At 46.6% G+C, this 25158-nt stretch overlaps 1 protein-coding gene across 17 annotated transcripts; it reads right to left on the reverse strand.

The window, feature by feature from the left end:
* LOC115649779 lies at positions 1 to 24758 on the reverse strand. Of its 17 annotated transcripts, XR_003999920.1 has the most exons (10): positions 24614 to 24758; positions 23531 to 23624; positions 18698 to 18802; positions 17341 to 17455; positions 13621 to 13818; positions 12782 to 12928; positions 7562 to 7682; positions 6374 to 6836; positions 5750 to 5979; positions 4404 to 4571 (listed from the first exon to the last, which is right to left on the reverse strand). XR_003999920.1 is itself a non-coding variant. In XM_030558737.1 (5 exons), exons 1-5 carry the CDS (start codon positions 15565 to 15567, stop codon positions 275 to 277), a joined length of 471 nt encoding a protein of 156 aa, XP_030414597.1. In that variant the 5' UTR covers positions 15568 to 15589; the 3' UTR covers positions 1 to 274. The 17 variants fall into 17 exon arrangements, 2 of the variants coding, with proteins under 2 accessions (XP_030414597.1, XP_030414596.1); XR_003999922.1 differs by lacking the exon at positions 18698 to 18802; XR_003999923.1 differs by having other exon boundaries at positions 13621 to 13654; positions 17353 to 18802.
* Between the last annotated feature and the right edge of the window lie 400 nt (positions 24759 to 25158).

Below are 25158 nucleotides of genomic sequence, written 5' to 3' on the forward strand. Positions count from 1 at the left end.
TTACAGTAAATTCAGCGACTTTATTTATGATGTTCCAGAAAAGAAACAATTCACAATCATAGTTTGAGGGACAAATCATCTCCCGTACTGCTCTTCAAGCTGCCCTCGATGAGGCCAATACTGAAGCAAGATCCACTCTCACTGTGATGCGCAGAGGTTCATGGCTCTCGTCCTCTTCCTTCCCTTGGGAGGTCCAGAGTACCACTGAGGGTCTCCCCTTCAGTGGCGACAACCTGCCTCCATGACGAATGATGTACTTCATTCCATGAAGGACTCAAGGGCAACTCGCCGGTCTCAAGGAATTCAAACCCCTACAACCAGAAGGCAACAATATAGATACCAACCTTATCAATGTCCACACTACCCCACATACATCCAGCAATTTCATAGATCACATGAGCAACAACAGCAATGCCAGAGAGCCAGGTACCATCACTGCCACCCCAACTTCTTGGCAGTGTCTCCACCCCCTCTGACTAAATAAGCAAATCTGAAGTCTTGGTTGAAGGTATAGAAAACATTCCCACGTCAGCGATTACACTGCCTGCCCCTATTTTTGGACACCGCCTACGCCCATTCTCCCTTCAGTGGCAGAACATTACCGACAAGTGGGCTATAGAAGTTGTCACAATTGGCTATTCCATCCCTTTCTTATCCTTGCCCCTCACCCATCCACCCTCCCTGTCGCTCTTCGGGGACCCCTCTCACAAGCAACTGCTCCTCCAAGAAGTACAACATCTCCTTCAATTGGGAGCAGTGGAAGTTGTGCCCGAACACAGAGGAAAAGGTTCCTACTCCCATAACTTTTTAACAGAAAAGAAAACCGAGGGATGGTGACTAATGCTTGATCTCAAGTGACTCAACAAATTCATCAAAAAGCAGAAGTTCAAAATGGTTACCCTCACCACCATAATCCCAGTGCTGGAGCGGGGCAATTGGTTTTCAGCCCTCAACCTACAGGACACCTACTTTCATGTGACTATACATCCAGCCCACAGACGTGTTCTTCATTTTACCCTCGGTTTGACACACTTTCAATACAGGGTGTTGCCCTTTGGCCTATCCACTGCCCCCCATGTTTCTTCCACACTCCTAGCTGTAGTCACTGCCTACCTCGGGAAACAGGGTTATAATATTTCTTTACCTGGACGACTGTCTCCTCAAAGCCTCAACGGAAGTCTTCGATCCACGCAGCTCACTATCGCCTACTTCCTGTTCCTTGGCCTACAAATAAACAAACAAATCCACCTTATCTCCTACCCAGCAACTGGAGTTCAATTCCCGGAAGGGAACAGCATCTCTCCTGCTCAACCATTTCAAACACCGTAAAACTCCTGGTCACAGAACTTCGCAACAGTCCTCAGGTCACTGCTTGGGACTGCCTACAACTCTAAAGTCACGTGGCCTAATGTGCTTTCATGGTCAGGAATGCACGCCTATACATGAGGTGCTTCCAAGCTTGGCTGACCACGGTTTACAGATTGAATGTACACACTCTAAACAAACCTCTATCCATACCCTTCAAAGACTCCCTCCTATGGTGGACAGTTCCCTCCAATCTCTTCTCAGGAGTCCCTTTTCTCCAGGATGCTCCATCGCTTATGACGACTACCAGTGCATCCCTCACAGGATGTGGAGCACACATGTCCTATCATACAATGCAGGGACTATGGTCTTCCACCAAAACCTCCCTGCACATAAACATCCTAGAACTTCGAGCCATATTCAATGCCTGCTGTCACTTCCTCCCATTCATTAGGAACCAGCATGTTTGGATAAGGACATACAACATCACCTGCATGTTCTATGTAAACAGGCAGGGAGGAACTCAATCTCACTCGCTTTGCACAGAAGCTATGAAGCTCTGGAATTGAGGTCTCGTGAACATCAACTGGATTATCAGCCGCCTATCTCCCTGGGGCCCTGAATACCACTGCGGACGAACTAAGCAGACAGTTTCCCTGGGAACACAAATGGGCGATAAACGAGACGGTCATATACAACATATTCCGCATTTATTTCTCCAGGTAGTGATAAAGCCCTGTGGGTTTTGACTGCTGCAAGCTCGTTTCCTCCTTGGTGAAAGCATCCTTTTAGTTGGAAAAGTTACTAAGAGGGTTGGTTAATTAATCTCTTTGATCCTTCTTATGTAATGTTTTTCTAGAGGTTGTGTGTTCCTAACCTAACTCAGAGATGCATATTAATAAGCTTTTCCCTCAAACCAAGATCTTTGTGAAAGCACAAATTTCATGCTTTAACACTTGCAGAATTTTTATCTGCAGTACGCTAAAAGTTTCAGCATTTAACAAGCAGTTATTTCTATATGTCAAGGGCCTATCAAAGGAAAGATGGCCTCTAACACTTCAGTACTAGATGTTGGCTTTAGAATGATATTTGCCTAATTTACAAGATGACAAGATAACCCCTGAACAGGAAATACCGGGGCATTTGAATAGAGGCCTACAGTGTATCTTGAGTAGAAAGGGCTGAGGCATCTGTCCAAGAAATCTGTAGAGCTGCTTCCTGGTCAGTACTTATCACATTTGGGTATTATTATAAAGTCAATCTCTTCTCAGAGGAAGAGGCAATATGGACAGAGCATTTTTAGGCAGCAACTTGAGGTAAGCCTTCTTTCTAAGTTGGCACAAGTTGCCACATCTGTGCACTCTGGTTCATTATAGGATGAGTATAAAGGAGACCTTCAACAAGAGAGAATTTCTTATTGGAATCTATCAGTTTTCACTTTCTGCATCTTGATACTACCCTCCTCCCTTCATATTTTTAGGGTTGTATGGTTTTGTAGAAAGAACCATGATTCATTGTATAGAAGAGGTGTTTTGCTCCTCTGTATATTCTGGAAAGACCCAGTATTTTTATTTCTGTTTTTTCTGACAAGTGGAAACATACCACATTCAGTTATGAGGAAGAGGAAATTACAGTAAAGAATTACTGGTAAATTCTTTTTTGTGAGGCAAAAAAATATAAAGTTTGAGATTATAAAGATGTCTTTGCTTTTTTCCAAGAAACAATATTAAGGAACTTAATTTTTTGAACAATAATGAGACTAAGTATGTTCATAAGCCAGTAGAAAAGAATGTGAAAATAGTTGTGGGATATTAGTCAAGTAAAATATTGTCAAAGCTTCCTTAAAGATCTACTATAACTCAGAAAATATTATATTTGATACTTTGAAAGTATGATGTACCATTGCTGTTTAAAGGGTCTGAAAAATACAAGAATAAAAATTAAAATATTTTTACTACATGTAATAGTTGAAGGTGTTTTTCCCTGAATTTGGAAATATTCTTAATTTTTAACGTTAACAAAATTTGTATGTGGCATATGATTAAATTGAAATACTTTGGTTTAACTATTAATATACACCTTTTTTTTAATTTAGTTGGCATACTGTGTAGTTAAATTGTTAGAAAAGGACACCACGTTTACTGAACCAGTAAGTTTATTTTACTGTTTTATCATATTAATTCATTTTGAAGCATTAACATTTATAAACAGTGCAAATCAAATGTTACACCTAAAAATCATTCCAAAGTAATAGATTGATGTTATTATTAAGAACAAAGTTCTTTAAACTTCTAATTAAATGTATTTTTTAAAAATTAACAATCCCCGGAATGAGCGGCTCACTAAGATGGTATAGTTGGTTCTCCCGCCCCAAATAATGGTACAGTGAGCAATTTTTAATTCACTGAGCCAAATGTCCATTAGTAAAGTTAGCATATCTAAAACAACTGATCAAAATAAATATCTGACAAGAATGCATATTTTAGAAAGCTTAGCATTTTGATCACCTCACATGATTGTTATATGTGCTAAATCAATGTATTCTAGTTGCTCACTCCCCCAAAGGAAAGGAAATAAAATATTTCCTCCTGTTAGAATCATGGTGAAGGTAGGCTAGTAGATTTTGCATCCAATAGTAAATTTTCATAATTTACAAGGCTGCACTAAGGACATTATTGCAGATTATGACAATTCAGTTTCAGAGTTAAAATGTATGCAGTTCTTTAGTATGTATAATGCCGAAATATCATTTTACTTGTCCTGACATTCAGTATCTTTTCATAAGCTTTAGCTTTTAATTTATATACATATTTCTCCTTCCACCTATCTCTCTCTGCATTTTTCTTCTCTCCCCTTCTGAAAAATGTGAAGTATTATTTCACTTCCCTGATAAGGTAAAGGAAAATTATCTGATAGAATGGCTAATGTTAAAGAGTCTCACACCTTTTAAAATTATATCTATACCTGTACATTATCTGTACATATTTTTAAAAGATGATTCTTTAAAAAAAACTGCTAATTTTTTTTTTTTAAACTGTTCTTTGAGTGCTTGCTCATGTTGATTCCACTATAGATGTGCACGGTTGTCTGAAACTTGCCTTAGCGATTCCCGTGGGGCTAGCTGTGGTGCTCTCTGGGTGCTGCATTCACGCCACAGGTGTATCATGTGTTGTCAGCCCTGTGCCCTCTCAGTTCCTTACCACCACCTGTGGTCAGTGGGAGCACCTGTGTCCCTTGCTTCTCTTCTCTTAGCCTTGTGCGTCTAGCTGTAAATAGAGTCATCATTTGTTTGTTAGTTAAGTCCCTGTTAAATGTTTAGTTAGATCACAACCCAACGGGGATTTTCCCCCAAACAGGGCATACCCTGGTCTCCAAGTTTCAAGCTCTGCTCTTTGTGTAACAGGGCTATGTCTGTTAGTGACCCACACAAGAGTTGTCTACAGAGCCTCAGGGAATCCCACATAAAGGAGTGCTGTGGCATCTGCCAGATCTTTCATCCTCAGACACAAAGAGAGCGTGACATATGCCTCAGGGCCCTCCTGAGGCAGCGCTGCCCAATGCCCACCTTTGGAGCGGGCAAAACCTGAACCAGCACCCAACTATGGTGCACAGTGCACCCCCAGCACCGGGCTTCCCCTGCCACTGATCCCCAGTGACAAAGAAGACGACAGCACCAAGCAAGGCTGACCAAAGGACCTGGCTCAGGCCTTACACCCACTCTGGATCCAGAAAAGGGCTCAGCCCTGGGGAGTTCATCCTCCTGAAAGAATCTGCCACCGACTTCAGGGAACAGTAAAGGACTAAACTGACAGTGCAGTCGATGCCCTCTGAGCCCCTAGCGCTTGGAGAGGTAGGAGTGCCTCCGCTCCAGTGGCAATGGAACCAGGTAAGGCTCTCTGTGAGTGCAAGCCTGTCGGCAAGACTTTGCACAAAACAAATGAGGGCCACTGGTCTCCAGGGCCAAGACAGAGCCTTAGGACACCATGCTCTTGGTCTCGGCATCAGGCCATGTCACCGGCTCGATGCTCCTGATCCCTGTCTTCATGCTGGAGCTTGCCCAGGTGTCTATCTTCCTGGCACCATTTTTTGTCGCATTGTTGGTAGCCACCGCCAAGACCTCCTGGTCACTCTTCAACGCAGCACCACTCGTCCAACTCCCGGCACTGGTTGTGCTGTTCCTGGCACCGATTACCAGCAGCAACGGTGAGCCGCCAGACCCAAGCCTCCACAGCCCTGCCTTGGTCACTGGAGGGTGACGACTTCTCCAGCTTGGAGGCACAGTTCAGCCCCTCGCCCAGACAGCACCGTGACTGGCTCCAGAGGGTGCGTCCGCAACATCAGTTCTGACCTGGCAGCAGGGCCAGTGGCCAACCAAATGGCCTTACTAGAACTCCTGGGGCGTTCCCATCATGCTGTTGCCCCACTCCTGCCAACCCTTGCTCACCTCATGAGACAGGCTGAAGTTGGCACCCATGGCACTGGATTTGGTGCAGGACGCTCCAGCAGCTGCCACAGGTGAGAAGCCGGTACCCACCCTAAGGTCATCCTCTCCGACGTGCGAAGACATTGCTGGACTTCTCCCAGTCATCCAATCACCCCCCTCCTCTCTGGATTAGGTGGTTGTGATTTTAGGGAGCCTTCGTGCTGCTCCGCAGGGTAGTTTCCAACCTGGGCCTAAAGGTGGAGGAGACAGAGGAGCAGACAGACATTGTTTTATGTGCTCTCGGCGTCCGCCCCAGCCTGCATCGCGCGCTCTGTACAGAAGAGGGTCATGAACATTGCCAAAACCATCTGGCAAACCCTGTCCTCTATCCCACCCACCTCTAAACGGGGCAGAAAACAAGTACTTCATCCCCGCAAAGGGGTTCGATTACTTGTACACCCACCTGCCACCAGGATCATTAGTCACAGCAGCGGACAACCAGAGGGACAAATAGGCCCACCAGTTCAATGCCTAAAAATAAGGAGGCCAAGAGGCTGGATTTGTTTGGTCGCAAAATTTACTCTAAGACCAGCATCCATTTTCAGGTGGTGAACCCCTTGGCGCTCTTGGATCACTATAACTAACTTGTGGGACTCTCTCCTTAAGTTCAAGGACTCCATATCCCAGGAGACAGTGCAGGAGTTCGCAACCCTGGTGGAAGAGGGGACTGCAGCAGCTCGGTGCTCACTCCAAATGACCTGTGATGTGGAAGATTCAGCTGCCCTAGCGGTCGCCTAGGCAGTGGTCATGCGGCACAGTTCCTGGCTCCAGGAGATACAAGTCTCTGTTCAGGACTTCCCGTTTGATGGTGACAGCGTGTTCTCCGATCAAACAGATGAACGTCTGCATGGCCTGAAGGACGGACGGACGGACGGACACGGACGCACACACACGGACACACACACACACACACACGGACACACACACACACACACACACGGACACACACACACACACGGACACCCTCTGCAGATGCGCACTCCTCAGGCATCGAGAGCGCCATCCTGGCCTTTTCAGCCACCTCGACAGTGGCATCCTCAAGAAGAGCCTGCACGAAAACTTGATGTTGGTTTAGCCACCACTACTCTTCATCGTCCCTGTCTCTTGTGCAGCTTGGCCCAGAGAAGCACTAAGGGGGCCAAAACCTCTCATTTTGAGAGTGCATTCGGGAATTACTCAGTCAACTGCCCAGATCCTTCATGCCTTTTCCTCAACCACCTTTTCCCCTACCACTTGGCCTGGTGTGGATTACGTCAGGCTGCAGGGTCCTGGACATAATGGCTCGGGGCTACCCCCTGCAATTTCTGGCTGCCCCTCCCTCCCACCCCCTGACTTCCCCATCCCTCTTAAGGGACCCTTCTCATTATCAACTCCTAGTTCAGGCAATCAAGAAGCTCCTAAGCTTGAGGGCTGTGGAGGAGGTTCCTTGGGACATGGAAGGAAAATAATTCTACTTCTGCTACTTCCTAATACCAAAGGCAAAAAGGGGGCTTCTGGCCCATTCTAGGCCTGCAGGGCCTCTACAAGTCTCTCAAGAAGTTGAAGTTCTGCATAGTCTCCCTGACCTCCATCATCCCTTCCCTGGATCCAGGGGACTGGTATGCCACTCTCGACTTAAAGGACACTTACTTTCATGTCTCCATATTCTCAGGACACAGGTGTTTCCTGCATTTCCATAGTGTCTGGGTGCCACTTCCAGTTCATGGCACTACCCTTTGGCCTGTCCTGGGCCCCAGGGTGTTCACGAAATGCGTGGTGCCCGTGGCGGCCTACCTGAGGCATTGAGGGGTCTAGATCTTCCTGTATCTGGACGATTGTCTATCAAGGGCTGGTCTCCAGACAAAGTGCAAAGGAGCCTCGATTTGGTTTGCTCCACCTGCAGTGGCCTGGGCCTCTTAACAAAACACAGAAAAATGCACATTAACGTTGGCCCAATGCAAAGAATTTATTGGAGCGATTCTTGACTCTATGCAGGCCAGGGCCTTCCTGCCAGAAGCACGTTTTCAGGCTATGATTGACTTGATTTCCCTCATAAACAGCCAACTGCTCACCACAGCCCACATGTGCCCGTGACTCATAGGCCACATGGCTATGTGAACACAGACAGTCAACCACACCCTGCTTCATCTGAGGCCTCTGCAAATGTGTCTGGCCTCTGTCTACATTCCTAGCAGGCAACCCCTGGAATGAGTGGTCACAGTGCCGAGCCATGTCCTCTCGTCTCTGGACTGGTGGCGGGATCCCAAGTCGGTACTGCAAGGAGTCCCCTTCACGACCCAGTCTCCGTTGCTCACCATGGTTTCAGACGCGTCGCATCTGGGTTGTGGAGCCCATCTGGGCGAGCTCAAACACCCAGGGCCGCTGGCTACAACATGACCTAGCCCTTCATATCCATGTCAGGGATCTCTGAGTGGTTTGCCTGGCCTGCCAGGCTTTCTTGGCTTCCTGATCCCATGGTCAGGAGCGCTGCTATATGACTAACGCTATCAGCAGGAAAGCAATACAATCTTGCTAAAAGGTGAAGCAAGACAAAGTGACTGTCATCCTCATAGCCACAGCATGGCCTTGTCAACACTGGTTCGGCATGCTGCTGTCCTTCGGCAGCCACCCTGCTGCAACTGCCTCTTTGGCCAGATCTGCTGTCCCAGAGCCACAGCAATCTACTGCATCTGAACATATCGGTGCTGCACTTGATGGCCTGGCTACTGCGTAGCCAAGTGGGGAAGAACAGCAGTGTTCCACTGGTGTCCAGTGGGTCCTGCTGGGCAGCAGGAAACTCTCTACCAGGGCTACCTATGTAGCAAAGTGGAAATGGTTCTAGTGCAGGGTGTGAGGAAGATGGAACCGTGGAATGGAGCACAGCAGTGCCAAACGAGGCATCCATTGCAGAGTCTTGAACCAAGGCATAATGGCAAAAGAAGGTACGTAACGAACTCCACGTGACTGCCCTAAATATGTCCGTAACTGGTACATCGCGAAGTGCATTGTAATCGGTGCTTGCACTCTCATGGAGTGGGCTTGTACCCCAAGGCATCAGGACAGTCCTGATAACCAATAGTGTTAATGCACCCCCAAAGCCACTTAGAAATCTGCTGAATGGAGATTACTTACCCTTTAATTCTTCCTGCTATTGTGATAAAATGTTTAGGGGACTTCCTGAATCATCTCATCCTCTGAAAGTAGAAAGCCAAGGCCCAGCAGATAGACATCGAGGGAGTGACAGAACCGTTCCTCCACTGAGACTTCAGAAAGAAAGCAGGTAAGTATATGGACTGGTTGAGATGAAAATGGGATACAACCTTTGGCAGAAACTTGGGGTGCAAGCATAGGGAAACACGATCCTCTTACAGAACATGGTAAAGGGAGAGGGGTCCATCATCATGACCCCCAGTTCTCTAACCTAGAAGGAATAGCTATCAGGAAAGTGACAATCATGGAGAGGAGAGACAGGGAGGAGGTGGCCAGATGTTCAAAGGGCAATTTCATCAACACTGAGGACAAGGTTGAGGTCCCAATGAGGGAACAATGGATTGAAGAGGAGGATAAGTCCATTGGAGGTCCTTCCAAAACCTGGTAGTCAAGGGTGAGTAAAGAGAGTACCTTTCCACAGGAGGGTGATAGGCACTGATAGTGGTTATGTGCACCTTGATGGAGTTGAGAATGAGGACTGATGTCTGCAGGGAGAGAAGACAGTCCAAAAGAAGAGGAATGGCCACATCTTCAGGATCAAGACCCCTCTGTTGGGTCCATGAGGCGAAACACTTCCACTTGGCCCTATAGGACTGCCTTGTGGACTCTTCTGGGCTATTCAAAAAGATGTCTTGTACTGCCGACGAACATTCCTGCTCTACTGAAGATGCCCATCCAAAAAACAGGCTCTGACTGGGATGCTGGGTCCTGCAGACATGTCGTTTGAGGAGTTCCGAAAAAGCTGGCCACAGAAGCAGGGGGATATGCTGACATGTGGAGAAGGAAAACCAGAAGAGGGCAGAGAGTGATCGTCAATCTCTCCCATCTGATCTTGTGTAGGACACGTGGCAGAAGCTCTAGGGAGGAAAGACATAATTGAACTTGTCCGACCTGCAGAGGACTAGAGCATCACCTTGGGAAAGATCACTGAGCCCCCCACTCTCCCAGAGAAATATTGGGTGCATTTGCTGTTGGCACGGGAGGCAAAGAGGTCCCTGGTCGGAATCCCACAGTGGTTAAAAATGTTGGTGACCGTGGCATCGTGGAGCTCCCATTCGTGATCGGTCATGAATTTCCTGCTGAGAGAGTTCACAATTATGTTCTGAGTTTGGGGAAGGTATGCGCCAATTCCAAAGATGAACTGCCTCAGTACAAAGCGTGGTGAACTCATGTCCCCTTGTTTGTTGATTTAGTAAACAGTGATAGCGTTGTCTGACATGATGAGAACATACGGGAATTAATGAATGAATGCATCTGAGAAAATCGTGACATGCTCTCCGCACCACCCAAAATTCTAGGATGTTGATGGGCATTCAGGATCCCCGAGCAGTCCAAGACTCCTGAGTCATGTGCTCACCCATGTGGATACGCCATCTGACAAGTAACACCTGTAACGATAGTCATGCTTGGAGAACGGAAGGAATAGATTCAGGTTCAGATCTGACCTGGATCCGTCCACCACTAGAGGGAGGAGAGAAGCTCTTGGGGAACTGTTAGTAGAAAGTCCATGATGTAGTTCATGGGAGAATAGGTCCTCTAGAGCCACAGCTGTAGGCAACAAAAGTAGAGACAAGGTAAGGCAGTAATGGTTGTACAAATCACCATGTGGCTAAGAAGAGAAAGGAAAGTCCTGGCCATAACAGGAGGCCTGGAAATTGCAGTGGAAGTCAGCTCTTGTATGGCCTGGAACCTGTCCTCCGGGAGTGGGCATGTGCTGATATTGCACTGATGTAGGCCCTAATGAATTCTAGGGACTGTGTGGGATCCAACTGATTCTGATGTTTACACTCACTGCCAGGGAGGAGTGAAGTGTAAGCAGCATGGAGGTCAAGGAACGACCCTCCCCTATGGCTGCTAGCAGCACAAATCAAATCATCAAGGGAATATAAGGACCTCTTGGTGGTGGAGGTGGTCCACCACTTCTGAGAAAACTTTGGTGAAGACTTGTGAAGCAGTGGTGAGTCCAAAAGGTAGAACGTCTGTGGGTAAGATGGATATCCATGTGGAAGTAAACATCCTGCATATCGAAAGCTGTAAACCACATGCTTCTTTCTAACAAAGGAAAGATGGCTGCTGGGGTGACCATATGAAACATTGGCTTGTGTATGAAGCGGTTGAGGTGGAGGTCTAAGATCGGTCTCCACATGCCCCTCTTGGGGACTAGAAAATAGGTGGAATAGAACCCTGCACCCTGACAGGTCATAGGAACAAGTTCTATCCTTCCTCTTTGCAGGAGAGAGTCCACTTCTAGGCCGAGTAAGACTTGCACTTGGTTGCTGGTGCGTAGATACCCAGTGATCGCAGAGTGGCTTTGGAGTCTTAGATGATGCCCTCAACTCCCTTAGTCTTCTGACTGAAGAGATGAGACCCATCGAAAGGAAGGTCCTCTATGGTGTTCTGGACTTCCCACGAATGCAGCCATGACTCCCTCCACATAACGATCCTCAAAGCCATAGGGTGCGAAGTAGTGTCTGCCACATCCACCATGGCCTGGAGCATCGTCCTTCAACTAGTTTCTCCTCCTGTAGGATAGCCTGGAAGCAGGCTTGATCCTGCTGGGGAAGTTTGTCTGTGAAGTCCCACCAACTTTCCATAGGTAAGGAAGTCGTATTTAGCAAATGGAGCCAAGTAATTGGAAATGTGAAATTGGAGGCTGGCAGAAAAGAATAGTTTGACACAAAATGTCTAGTTGCTTGCCCTCATCTGCTGGGGTGGAGCGTCAGCATTGCTGCCGGGCCTGCTCTGTAACTGCCTGAATGATGAGAAAATTGGATGGGGGATGAGAGAACAGAAAAATCAGACCCCTTTGCAGGTACACAATACCTCTTCTCTGTCTTGACGGTAGGTGTGCAAGTGGCTGGAGTGTGCCAGACAGTCCAGGCCGGTTGAAGAACAGTATCACTGATTGGGAGAGCCATTCTGGCAAGTACCAAGGCATGTAAGAGATGACAGCTGGTCTGGTTTGTTCTGTACAGTACTTCCTTCAGTGGGATGTGGAAGGTATTAGCCACCCTATGTAACAGTTCTTGGAACTGACAATAGTCATCCGGGCATGAGGAGGGAAATGAAGATACTACAGCATCTGCAGATGAAGGGAACTACTCTGGTTCCAGCAGTACCGTCAGAGTTGGACTAGGAGGAGTATCTTCCAACATTGGTTCAGAATGCCTACTTGATGATGGTCAAAGAGGTGAGTTGGGGAACTCCTCGAGTGGAGTGGGAAGATTTCAAAGGCAGATACCAAGGCCACAACACCCAGTACGCCAACCAGGCAGATCAGTTGCTGTGGAGGGCCCCAAAAGCAGGGTACCAATGGTTTGTTGCTGGGGAAAGGGAAGGTACTGCTATTGAGTTGGTGGAACCTTAGGGTAGTCATATTGGTTACGGGAGGGGCAGATCCTACACTCTGTCCATATCCTCCAATGCCAAAAAATCAAAGCCCAGATCGAATGGAGGTGCCCTCAGAACTGGTGGATCTGCAGGAGCCATAGGGGAATGGGTGGGAACATGACCTGAAGGAGGAAAGTATAATATAGAAAGGAGGACTGCCTCAGTACCAAAAGTTCCCTTGACTGCAGGGAAGCAAGGGTGTATGTGTGGACCAACACACTATTACACTCAAAATCTCCAGCTCCTCATACATGGCGCGTGCATATAACCCCCAGGGGAATACAAATAGGGACCACAACTCGAACTTACATTATATAGCAATATGTACCACCAGAGTACTTTTATTTCTCTCAAGATTCTGTATTGTCATATTTTAACAAAAAGCACAATGAGTAACAGTCAAATATAACTTACTTTGATCTTTGGCTCCCCACCAGGCTTGTGACTGACTTGAGGCACATCTGTATCCATGTCAACTTCTGTTTTATCATCAGCTTGTTCAAGAACTTGGGTCCAAGCTCTCAGCCCAGCCTGTAGACGAACTCCTAGTATTCGTTCAATCTAATGGATGAAGAAGCCATATTGAAAACAAATACAAAGAAATCTGTCAGAAAGATACTTATATCATGTGTTCTCTCCATAAGATTCCTGCATTGTCAAGAAATCCCTGAAACTTTCAGATAAAGCAGGACTCTTAAAGGATGGAAATTCAACCTTACACCTTAGAACAGGAGTGGGTTTTTTTTTTCGTCTTTTTGTTTTAAATAAACACCTTTAAAGCAAAGGAAGTTTGTCAACATGACAGACTACTGTTTAGATATTTCAAATCTGTTTTAGGAAGGGACCTAAATGTTAGATTTATGCCATGTTGTTCTAAGAGCCTTCACCATAGCATTATGATTAGTATTGTCCGTATTAACGTGCTGATGTTCACCCACATTGGAGAACCTGTTCTCTACCCTGCCATATCCCACCATACATTAAGCCTTTAGCTATTATCCTGTCAGCTGAAGACCTAGCAAGTCTCCCCTGGAATTCATTAATTCCAGTCATCGGTAGCTAAGCACTTTTATCTCTCTGCATAAGAGTCTGCCAGATGTCCTAAATGGCATTTGCTAGAGATATTAAGGAATTGCAAATAGATTGGAAATTCTCACACTAGGTCACTTGAGTGGTAGACCACATTGTTAGTGACAAATTACTTTGTCACTTAACACTTTGAAGGCTATGTTCACTTTGAGTGAAGGACCTACCTCCATATCCAACTTATTGACCCAGATGGGCAAACTGGAATACAAATAAAGATTCAAGTCATCCACAGCTTTTTGAACTCTTTTCAAGATTTCTGAAAAAAAGTCTTATGATCATACATGCAGATTATGATCATACATGCAGATTTCCAAGGATCGAACTTCCAGGTCTTTTTTTTCAGTAATGAGCAGATTATCCACCTAAGGGAAAATTTAATTTTAGTACATTCAGTCTGCCATGTTGATGGAAGTGATAAAACATCCCTCTCTCACAAACAGAACGACATCCATTCATGCAAGGGGGCGAGTCATTACTCTGTGTTCATTCATTGAAACTTACTGAAGGGTCTGGGAAATTGCCTGATAATGGAGATGTCAGAATTTGGCTAATTCCCTTAATCTAAAAGGGAGATAATGAGAAACATGCATGCAGGTTTTAAAAATGTAACTGATGCTATACTAGAATATAAAGCATTAATACAAAGTGTGTTCATGTTATAATCACTAACTGAAAAGTTTCAGTAGCTACTTTACTAAATTAGCATTTTGGTAAGATGTGTCATGCATCTGACTCCCACGCCAGGGCGATACCTTCTCCAATCAAAGCCTGCACTTCCTTCTTTAGTCCGGCTACCAGCAGAGAAATAGTGTTACGCTCTTCCACCTTCTCACAGGTCCGTTCATACATATGGACACTTTCATTCAGAGAAATAGCAAAAGGATAGAGTTGATTTGCTTGGTGAGCTTTGTTGACAATTGCAAGTGGAACACAAAATCCAAACCACTCAAGGTTGCAGACGTCTTTCTGGGACTTAATTTTTTCTTGGAGAAAGCTGACTTTTAGTTTGAGGACATTTCCGGTTTGGCCTCTAACACGAGTGCTTTCAATAGTTAAGATACGGCCACACACCAAGATTGCGCTGCTGAACGTTCCTTGCCCAATCACCAAATACTTCTTGAGTGCTGAGCTTCATTCGGAAGCTGTCACCATCTTGCTTCAGCTTCTGGCCTTCAACATGGTTCTCCCAACCTTTGCCAAGCACATCTTCAACACGCTTCATGTAGGCTGTGAGCTGTCGATCAATCTGTTTGGCCCAGATTATAGACCCAGATACAGGAGGCAAGTCACAAACATGACTCATTTTGCAAGCCTGACTTTGTGGGTATTGTACCTTGAATTTGACATGAAGAGACTTGATATCTTTTACATGCTGGATCAATTGTGTTTGATATTCATGAATAGCACCCCGAATATGAGGTCGAAAACAAAGCATTGAATTTGGAGAAGAGCCTGAACATTTCATTAGCATTCTTTGCTGTGCCAAGCTGGTCTTGTAAATGAGCAGTTATTCTTGTTTCAACTCTCTCAGTTCTTTCATCATACCGTTTCATTGCTGCCTCCCAGGCTTCCATACCTTCTTTGGTAACATCTAAGACATCTACTTTTTCAACATTCTCATAAGCAAGATTTACTTCTTCAATAGCATTAGCATCTACAGCATCAAAAAGGACTTCTACTACCTTCATATCCTGGGGTTCAGGTACATCTCCTTGATTCTGCTGGGCAACAGCAGTGACCTGCATAAGGTCCCATTGTTTAGTAAACTCTATAAGGCCTGGTCTACACTACGCGTTTAAACCGATTTTAGCAGCATTAAACCGATTTAACGCTGTACCCGTCCACACTACGAGGCCCTTTACATCGATATAAAGGGCTCTTTAAATCGGTTTCTGTACTCCTCCCCGACGAGAGGAGTAGCGCTAAAATCGGTATTACCATATCGGATTAGGGCTAGTGTGGCCGCAAATCGACGGCATTGGCCTCCGGGCGGTATCCCACAGTGCACCACTGTGACTGCTCTGGACAACAATCTCAATTCGGATGCAGTGGCTAGGTGAACAGGAAAAGCCCCGTGAAATTTTGATTTTCATTTCCTGTTTGCCCAGCATAGAGCTCAGATCAACACGGGTGGCAATGCAGTCCCAAATCCAAAAAGAGCTCCAGCATGGACCGTACAGGAGATACTGGATCTGATCGCTGTATGGGGAAACAGAGCTCCGTTACAGAATACGAAATGCCAAAGTGTTTGAAAAAAAAAAAATCTACAGGCTACACAGTGCTGCGTGACAAGTGTAACAGGAAGCCAGAGACTCAAATGGACGCTCATGGAGGGAGGAAGGAGGTACTGAGGACTCCAGCTATCGCACAGTCCCCAGCAGTCTCCGAAAAGTATTTGCATTCTTGGCTGAGCTCCCAATGCCTGTAGGTTCAAACACATGGTCCAGTATGGTTCAGGGTATAGCTCGTCAATTTACTCCCTCCCCTCACCACGTGAAAGAAAAGGGAAAGAAATCGTTTGACTTTTTTCAATGTCACCCTATGTCTACTGAATGCTGGTGGTAGACGCGATGCTTCAGCAGTGAAGAGCAGTATCCGCTCTTATCTCCTCCCCGGTGGCAGATGGTACAATATGACTGCTATCTGTCGTCACTATCAGCCCGTGCTTGATAACTGCTGAATACCCCTGGCTGGCCTCAGGGGCGCCTGGGTAAAAATAGGAATGATTCCTGGTCATTCCCAGTAGATGGGACAGAACGGCTGGTAACCGTCCTCATCATAGCAACTGGGGGCTAAGCTTCATCAGCCCCCTCCCTTTCCTGTGTGAAGAAAAGATTCTGTACTGCCTGGACTATCATAGCAGCAGAATGCTGGGCTCCTCTCCTCCGCACCGCTTAATGTCCTGCCTGGACTGTCATAGCACTGGGAGGCTGCCTCCCCCTCATTTTATCTCACTAACAAGTCATTGTTTCTTATTCCTGCATTCTTTATAACTTCATGACATAAATGGGGGGGGGGGAGGGACACTGCCACGGTAGCCCAGGAAGGTTAAGGGACGAGGGAAGCAACAGGTGGGGTTGTTGCAGGGGCACCCCCTGTGAATGGCATGTAGCTCATCATTTATGCGGGATCTGACACGGAGCAGCTGTGCTCTCTGATACACTGGTTCTCTAGTACACTTGCCCCATATTCTAGGCAGGACTGACTATTTTTAGAAACCATAAAGGAGGGACTGACTCGGGGAGTCATTCCCAGTTTTGCTTTTGCGCCCCCGGCCGATCTCAGCCAGGGGCACCCATGATAGCAGCAGACAGCACAGAAGGACAGATAACCGTCATCTCATTGCCAAATTACACTGGCAGCAGATGGTACAGAACGACTGGTAACCATCTCTGCTATCATGCAAAAGCAAATGAATGCTGCTGTGTAGCGCTGGAGTATCGCCTCTGTCAGCGGCCTCCAGTACACATATGGTGACTGTAAAAAAAAGCTGAACGGTCTCCATGGTTGCCATGCTATGGCGTCTGCCAGAGCAATTCAGGGTAAAAGGGCGTGAAATGATTGTCTGCCGTTGCTTTCCCGGAGGAAGGAATGACTGACGACATTTACCCAGAACCACCCGCGACTATGATTTTTGCCCCATAAGCCACTGGGCTCTCAACCCAGAATTCTAAGGGGCAGGGGAGACTGTGGGAACTATGGGATAGCTACGGAATAGCTACCCACAGTGCAATGCTCTGGAAATCGACGCTAGCCTCGGACCATGGACGCACACCACCGAATTAATAATGTGCTTAGTGTGGCTGCGTGCACTCAACTTTATATAATCTGTTTTACAAAACCGGTTTATGTAAAATCGGAATAATCCCATAGTGTAGACGTACCCCAAGACTCACTGATCTGACAGTTTCTTTGCCACACACATGTTGAGAATTAAGCAGTTGGGAGGACATTGTTTTGTCAGCATCAGTCACTGGTGTACACTTAATGAACGCCAAACTGTGGAGCAAAGAAAAAAGTTAGTTAACCATAAGACATTTAATTCCAGAATACAGTAAATTACAGTAGCTCTAGTACAACATAAAATTAGGAGGTGTATATCAGATGTTAATGCTATCGTGCTTTACCGGGTACAGTTTCGAAAATGTGAGAGCAAAACTTGTGCTAATGCTTTAAAACTACTAGTAGTAGCTGGATGTATTAGGTTTTTATATTAACCCATTTTAGACTGACAGAAAACTAATAGCAATCAAGTCTATAATCATGGTAATTGAAAGCACACCATTTTCTGGTGTAAGATTTCTAAAATATTTTTGCTTCACAGAGACAAATGCATGCTAGCGTTAGACAACGACAAGAGACAAATATGCAAGCATATGAGAGAGAGTGCTCTGTTGTGAAGCTAGACGTTTGTAGAGCATTTTGAACATCAAAAGCTCTACATATTACTATGTGTGTGTTAGCATAAGGATTATAGGATTAGCTTTTCCTAGTCCTAAAACATTCATATCAGATTTCAGTAAGACTGCCACACCTGTTTGACTTTAGCTCATAATGATTGTCAGTATTAATGCTATAGGATATTAATTATATTTCCTCTTCTCCCTCATCACCCACATCCTCTGCAAACAGAATTCACTAATTAAAAACCTCTAACATGCACTTACAAGCCTATTAACCCATCACTCTCCACCACCTCTACCTCACACCTACTCATTCAGGAGCTCATTTGTACCCATTTCTCATCTAGGTTTGAAATCATACCCAGAATTATTTAATTTGTTGTCAGCAGAATTGGACAGAACATACCAAAATCTCTTTTCATTTGTACTAACCATGACTTAGAACCCAGAAACATATGACTGCTCAAGACAGAGGTTTTTATGGCTTTATTACAAGAGATTAGTTACTTCAGGATCACTACTGCTCCCCATTTTTCTAAGCTGCCTCCTGTATGAATTGTAGTGAAAGCAAATTACAAGACAACTCCTTTCATGCTGATTTCAAGAGACAGATTGCAGAGTTTCCCCACAATACATAGCCTGTGTTATGGCTATTTAAAAATACACAAAGTTTTGTTATCTCAGTATGCTTAAAGACCTGCAAGAACATGCCACAAAATCATCAGTTTAATTCCTTTTCATAACTTGCCTTGATATTTTCGAAGCCTTCTTTTTATATTAAGGAAAAGAGGAGATTAAAAGTACAAAGTGTAAGAGAGAAAATGACTGATTCCTTAACTTAGCTAGTGAATCACAAGGTGATGTAATCGCTGTGCATGCTGGCACTTCTGCAGTGAACCACTGCAATGCAGCACAAAGCTATCTCCATCTGAGGAAGACACACCTAAATGAGGAAAAAAACCAGGAGCATTACTCTCCCAATGCCTCCAAAAGAAACTACCCGAGTTTTATTTTGTTTTACTGTAGCACCTAAAGTCCATGGATTAGTAGTAGCCCATTGTGGTAGGTGCCCTTGATGTCCAGGTGAAACCAACCACTTAACAGTGTACAATTTATGTTGGAGAAGATTAACTGGTGAATCTTCCTGATCTGAAGTCTGGCTCTTGTTCCGACAGGTGATAGTAATCAGCACCTGATGCTTTACATTTTCAAGTCACCACAGAAAAGTCAACACTAAATATTTTAACATAGTAACAAAGCATGAGTGCTGGAACTCTACCCACTGCACTGAAAGGTATTTAGCCTCCTTCCTACTGTATTAGATGTGTAACAGCACTGATAATCCAGCAGCATATTTCCAGAAGTAAGGTTTATTACACCAGGTGCTGCTGACAGGAAGCACAGCTCTAACAAGCTCATCAGTACTATATTTCCAGCACATTTTTTCAGAATGTTTTAAATCATCTTTTAAAAATTCAACACGAGTGGTCAGGCTAATAATTTTTAGTGGCTGAAGCTGACCAAGGAGTGTCCATAAAAGTCACATAGGTCATTAAAAAAAATATTAAAACAGTTTCTAGAATGTGGTATTTTAAAGTTGCTGTAGAGGTGCAACTGTGTCTGGTTCCTCTATACTCGGGGTGGCCGACCTGTGGCTCTGGAGCCACATGCGGCTCTTCAGAAGTTAATATGCGGCTCCTTGTATAGGCACTGACTCCGGGGCTGGAGCTACAGACACCAACTTTCCAATGTGCTCACTGCTCAACCCCTGGCTCTGCCACAGGCCCTGTCCCCAGTCCACCCGAGCTTGCCATGCCCTCGCTCCTCCCCCTCCCCCTCCAAGCCTCCTGCACAGCAGCTGATCGGGAGCTGCAGGGAGGGATGGGGAGGTGCTGATCAGTGGGTCTGCCATTGGGTGGGAGGCACTGGGAGCTCATGGGGTGCTGCTGATGTATTACTGTGGCTCTTTGGCAATGGACATTGGTAAATTCTGGCTCCTTCTCAGGCTCAGGTTGGCCACCCTTGCTCTATACAAAGAAAGCATCTGAGGTGATGGTATGTCTACACTACAATTAAAAATTAAAATGACCCAAGCCCCCTGTGCCTGAGTGAAGGGACTGTTTAACTGTGATGCAGACAGCCTTGGGCAGACTGCGCTCTGGGACTCTCCCACGTTGCAGGCTGGAGCCCAAATGTCCAAGTAGCCATTTAGCCACAGTCAGCTGGCACAGGCCAGGCACTCGTGTCTTATTACAATACAGACATACCCTTAGGGAACAACTGTCCTTTGCAGACCCCAAAAGATCAAACCTATTCCTGATCCAGACACTCCATATATTTCAGAGTCATGCAATCCCAACTAAAAAAAAAATTTCACTTTTGGGGTTTACAACCCAAATGCTATCACAAAACTTATCCACACAAATATCCACATGCACAACATGACTTGTTGCAAGCCTGAAGTGAACAATCAGATGGATCGAGCTTCGATTACAAAAAGCTCCAGAGGAACACAGCTTGCCATTTGACTCCTCTGCCCTTCCTTAAAGAGATTCTTCTGCTAGCGAAGGAACATTAATCCTGCTGAAGACTTGTTTGAGATCTGTTTTTGTAGGAGATGGAGGTGGGGGGAGCAGGGCCAAACAAGTCTGCTACAAGCCTCTAGTGATTATCCTATGGCTTGGAGCAGGGGTCTAAAGTTCTTACTAAATAATGGCAAAGAAGAGGTCCCTCAGCCTGCAGTGTCTCGACAGGTGTTGGGGCTACAAGGGAACATGGCAGTCAAAGCTTCACACACGAGTTACTACAAACCAGATCAGAAATTATATTGCAAGTAATGCAAGTGTTTTTCTAGGGCATCCAGGAAGAGGCTGGACTGGATAGTGTGCAATGTAAAGTGTAGCAAAAGGAGAGGTGTGAGTGGATTGAGGGCTCAAAATCAAAAGACAGCTGGTGGTTTATGTAATGACATACCAAGATAGGAAATATGAACACATTTAAGACCAGCACTCAGTTTGAGTCAGTTATTCCAAAACAGTTCGGTAAGTTTCCCTTACAGCCCAACATGTGTGCTCACAGTCTCTCGTGAAAGAGGTACCGCTAGGATTTACAGAATGCAAGTCACTCTTAGGTCAAAGAGACTTGCCAGTTGTCAGAAGCTATTAAAACGAGACTGCTAAGATTAATGTTTACATGTTAAAGTCATCGGTCTGAAGTAAGTTAACCTAGCCCTTGGGTATGCCAGTATAACATCTGACCATGTTGCGTGCAACATGCACACACTTCAGGCTGTGACTTTGTCAAGAGAATTGTTAAAAAATCACCCCAGGCTAGTCATGGATGCCCAGGAAGTTCTCTAAAAAGATTCCCACATTGACATTAACACTGATTCAGGTAAACTGGTGTTCACTCCCTTACTTGGGCAGCCCAACATACCATTTTAAGCACTACGTTGTTTGGATTTGGAGGTCATCATGATGCTTAAAAAGGTCTGGCCAGTTGATACTGTCTACACTTAGCATGAAGTAGAACTTCTAGAATTGCTTCAGCTGAACATTAGCAACAGTGGGAAACGGAGATAAGAGTTTCCCTGGGCTGGAGTCCAATCATTACACGCAGCAAGAATGTCAAACACTCTTTTGGAACAGTTTACAGTTATACAACTGCTGGAATCATTTGCTGGTTTTACCTTGTTAAAGAAAACCCAGGAAGTTAAAGTGAGCTATTTTGCCCATTCAAGATTTTGTGGTGCTGAATTTAACATCCAATTAACTAACTACTGCTAGAAGTATCATGAAACTGCAATTTGTTTTTATCAGGGTTTGCAGAATCAGCCTCTTGGCCTTTGGCCCAAGGCACATTTGTTGGGTGAAGTTTAGGTAGAGCAATGTCCTCAAAAAAGATTTATCCTGTCAGGAGTGAGGAAGTGTATCCATCACAGAAAGGAATGACTAATACCAAAATGTTCGCAGACTGCTCTCAGAGCACTGTCTCCTAGACATAACTTGATGTGTACAGAAAACACAGTCTGTGCCTGCAATATTTGAACATGCTGGGGTAGAATGGGGACCAAGTGCACTAGGGTACATCTACACTGTAATAAAATAACTCAATGAACAGCTCTGGGCTCTGAGACTGCTGTAGATTGCATTACAGTGTAGTCCAGGGGCAGGGAAACTTTTTGGTCAGAGGGCCACATCGGGTTTCTGAAATTGTATGGAGGGCCTGTTAGGGGAGGCTGCGCCTCCCCAGACAGCCAGGCGTAGCTCAGCCCCTGCTCCCTATCTTAGCCCACCCCAGACTCCTGTCCTATCCACCATTCCCTGTCCTCTGACCGCACCCAGACCCTCCACCCGTGCCTGCCCCTCCACCACCCCATCATCTCATTCCTGATTGCCCCCCGGGGACCCCTGCCCCATCCAACCACTCCCTTCTCCCTGACCGCCCCTGGAACCCCTGCCCGACTGTCACCCATCGCCCCATCCAACCTCCCTCCCTTCTGACTGCCCCCTGGCACCCCTGCCCCCATTCAACCCCCCCCCCCCGTTCCCTGCCTTCTGACCCCTATCCTCACCCCCACCCCCTGACCACCACCACTCTGAGTTACCCTGCCCTCTATCAATCCCGCCCTGCTCCCTGCCCCTTACCGCACTGCCTGAAGCACTAGTAGCTGGCGGCGCTACAGCTGTGCCGCCCAAAGCACCAGGACAGACACACATGCCACCCAGCTGGAGCCATCCACACCACCGCACAGAGCACTGGGTCAGGCCAGGGGTCTGCAGATGTGCTGCCCGGCAAGAGCTTGCAGCCCAGCCATGGAGAGCACCGCGCCCCCGGTGCACTGAGCTGACGCTGTGGGGCATGGGGAACAGCAGGGTAGGGGCCGAGGCTAGCCTCCTGGGCCAGGAGCACAGGGGCCAGGCAGGAGGGTCCCGTGGGCCGGATGTGGCCCGAGGGCCATAGTTTGCCCACCTCTGATGTAGACATACTCTGTGTGTCTCATAAATAGGGCAACTGGATTCATAGCACAACTGGCTTACATTTTTGTGTTTAAGGACTTCGACTTCCCACTCTCACTTCACTTTTCCACCCAAACTATTGCAAAAAAGCTTTGATCGGGGGCTAGACATACCAGACCACCTAATTAACTGTCAAAGATTTGTTGTCTGTTATTACATACCCATATCTGAAACTAATGTAGTTTATATTCCTCCCTACAAGCAATTCACCCATAAAAAAAAGTTACTAGATGCTATACAAGGTAGGGGGAACAATGTAAATACATAACATAGAAAAGTACACAAGCCAGGTTTTGAAACATTTATTCCATTTTAACTGAATGTCACTGGTGTTAATATGGCTCAGTTGCTAAACATTCTTGCTTCTAGGCCAGTGGTTCTCAAATAGGGGGTCAGGACCCCTCGGGGGTCATGAGGTTATTACATGGTGGGGGTCACAAGCTGTCAGTCTCCACCCTAAACCCCACTTTGCCTCCAGCATTTATAATGGTGTTAAATATATATATAAAAAAAGTTTTTTTAAGTTATAAGGGAGGGTTGCACTCAGAGGCTTGCTATGTGAAAGGGGTCACCAGTACAAAAGTCTGACAACCACTGCTCTAGGCCATAACATCACACATCCAAGTCCTTCAACAGCATTGGCTCATACCCACCGTTTATACTGCACTGCAGTACTTTGCAACACTGTGGCAGGTGCAGTCCTTCAGATGAAGTTTTAGGGAGATTCCTTCTGCCTGCATCTGTGAACTAACCACACAGAAATTAATGATCCACTGATACTTCTCAAATTGACCAAGGAAAAATCCTAACATCATGCCCTTATCTTTTCAAGTCAGGTACTAACAGAGAAGTCTATGTGAAGGCACAATGGCTCTTGTATTTACCTACATCAGACCTTTGAGCCAGCATCTACATATCACTTTATAAAGAGCTTTGGGGGTACATGTGGCCCAACACAGCAATAAAGTCAGATGCTGTTTGTTGTGAAGGTCCAAGGTAAAGGTTTCCAAGCACTCCAATGCTGCAAAGCCAAGATAGAAACTTGACAAAATAATACATAGTTCACGGGAATGTTTTATCATCTTGACTTTGATTTCAGCCACAGTTCAGATAAGGCAGTGTCCACACATGTCTTTTTTCAAAGACCAATGTTGATTTCTTGATCTCAGCAATTTAAAACTGAAGTACCAATATCTGGTAATTTTTTCATCCCACAGCACAGTCATGTTAGTACCCCTGTATAGGTTTTGGGTTAGCTATCAGGACCAAGGCTATGGTACATTGCCTCCCTGTGGGAATGGACAGGGGTATTGCTGTGTGTGTGGGTGGGTGGGTGGGTGTGGGTGTGGTGTTACAGCATCTCCTCTCTCTATTCCAGTACAGGGGGTTACAGCTGGAGCCAGTCCCACACCTGGGGGGAGGGGGAGGGAATCAGAGAATTGTTGATGGGGCTGCCACCCCACTTCCTGTTGCAAAAGGGTGATACTGCCTACACCACACTGTGCATGTGGGGTCAACATCTCCCCTGGGGGATGGGGTGGGGATACAGCGAGAGGCCACAGGCTCTGTGTGCGTATGGGGGGAAGGTCACAGGCTCGCCCAGTCCTGTCACAGGGAGCGGGGGAACAAAGGTCACCGCGCCGCACAAAGCGGCAGCTGCCCCCAGCTCGGCAGCTCCCACCTGCAGCGGAGGGAGGCTCCGCCCAACCCAACCCCCGCAGCGGCCCGGCTCTCACCCTTGAGCGTGGAGCGCTCCACCAGCACCGTGTGCACCTGCGGGTCGGAGAGGAACTTGCGCATCTGCTCCAGGGCGCCCTTCTCCTCCAGCGCCGCCTCGAGCGCGGCCGGGACCTCCCCGCCGTCCTCCAGCAGCAGCGGCACCAGCTTGCGCAGGTGCTTCTGCAGCACCGAGACATCGGCCACATTCTGCACCGCCGAGCCCGGCACCTCCAGGCCGCCCTCCTCGCCGCCCCCGCCGGGACCTCCGCCGCCCGCGTCCGACATCCCGAGACAGCCACACACAGCCCAGCGTCTGCTCCTGCTGCGGAGCCACAGCCTAGTGCTCCTGAGCCAGCCACACCCCCCGCCCCGCAACCACCTCCCTTCTCCGCCCCGCCGCGGGGCAGCCTGGGAAGTGTAGTCCGCACAGCCCGCATCCGCCCGACAGAGCCGAAGAGAAGGACTACACATCCCAGCATGCACATTTGAACGGGGAGGGGCGACTCTGCGACCAGAGCATGCTGGGAGCTGTCATTCACTGAGGTCACAAACCTGACGAGAA

Source organism: Gopherus evgoodei, chromosome 4 (genome assembly GCF_007399415.2).
Source record: "Gopherus evgoodei ecotype Sinaloan lineage chromosome 4, rGopEvg1_v1.p, whole genome shotgun sequence".
Classification (NCBI taxonomy): Eukaryota; Metazoa; Chordata; order Testudines; family Testudinidae; genus Gopherus; species Gopherus evgoodei.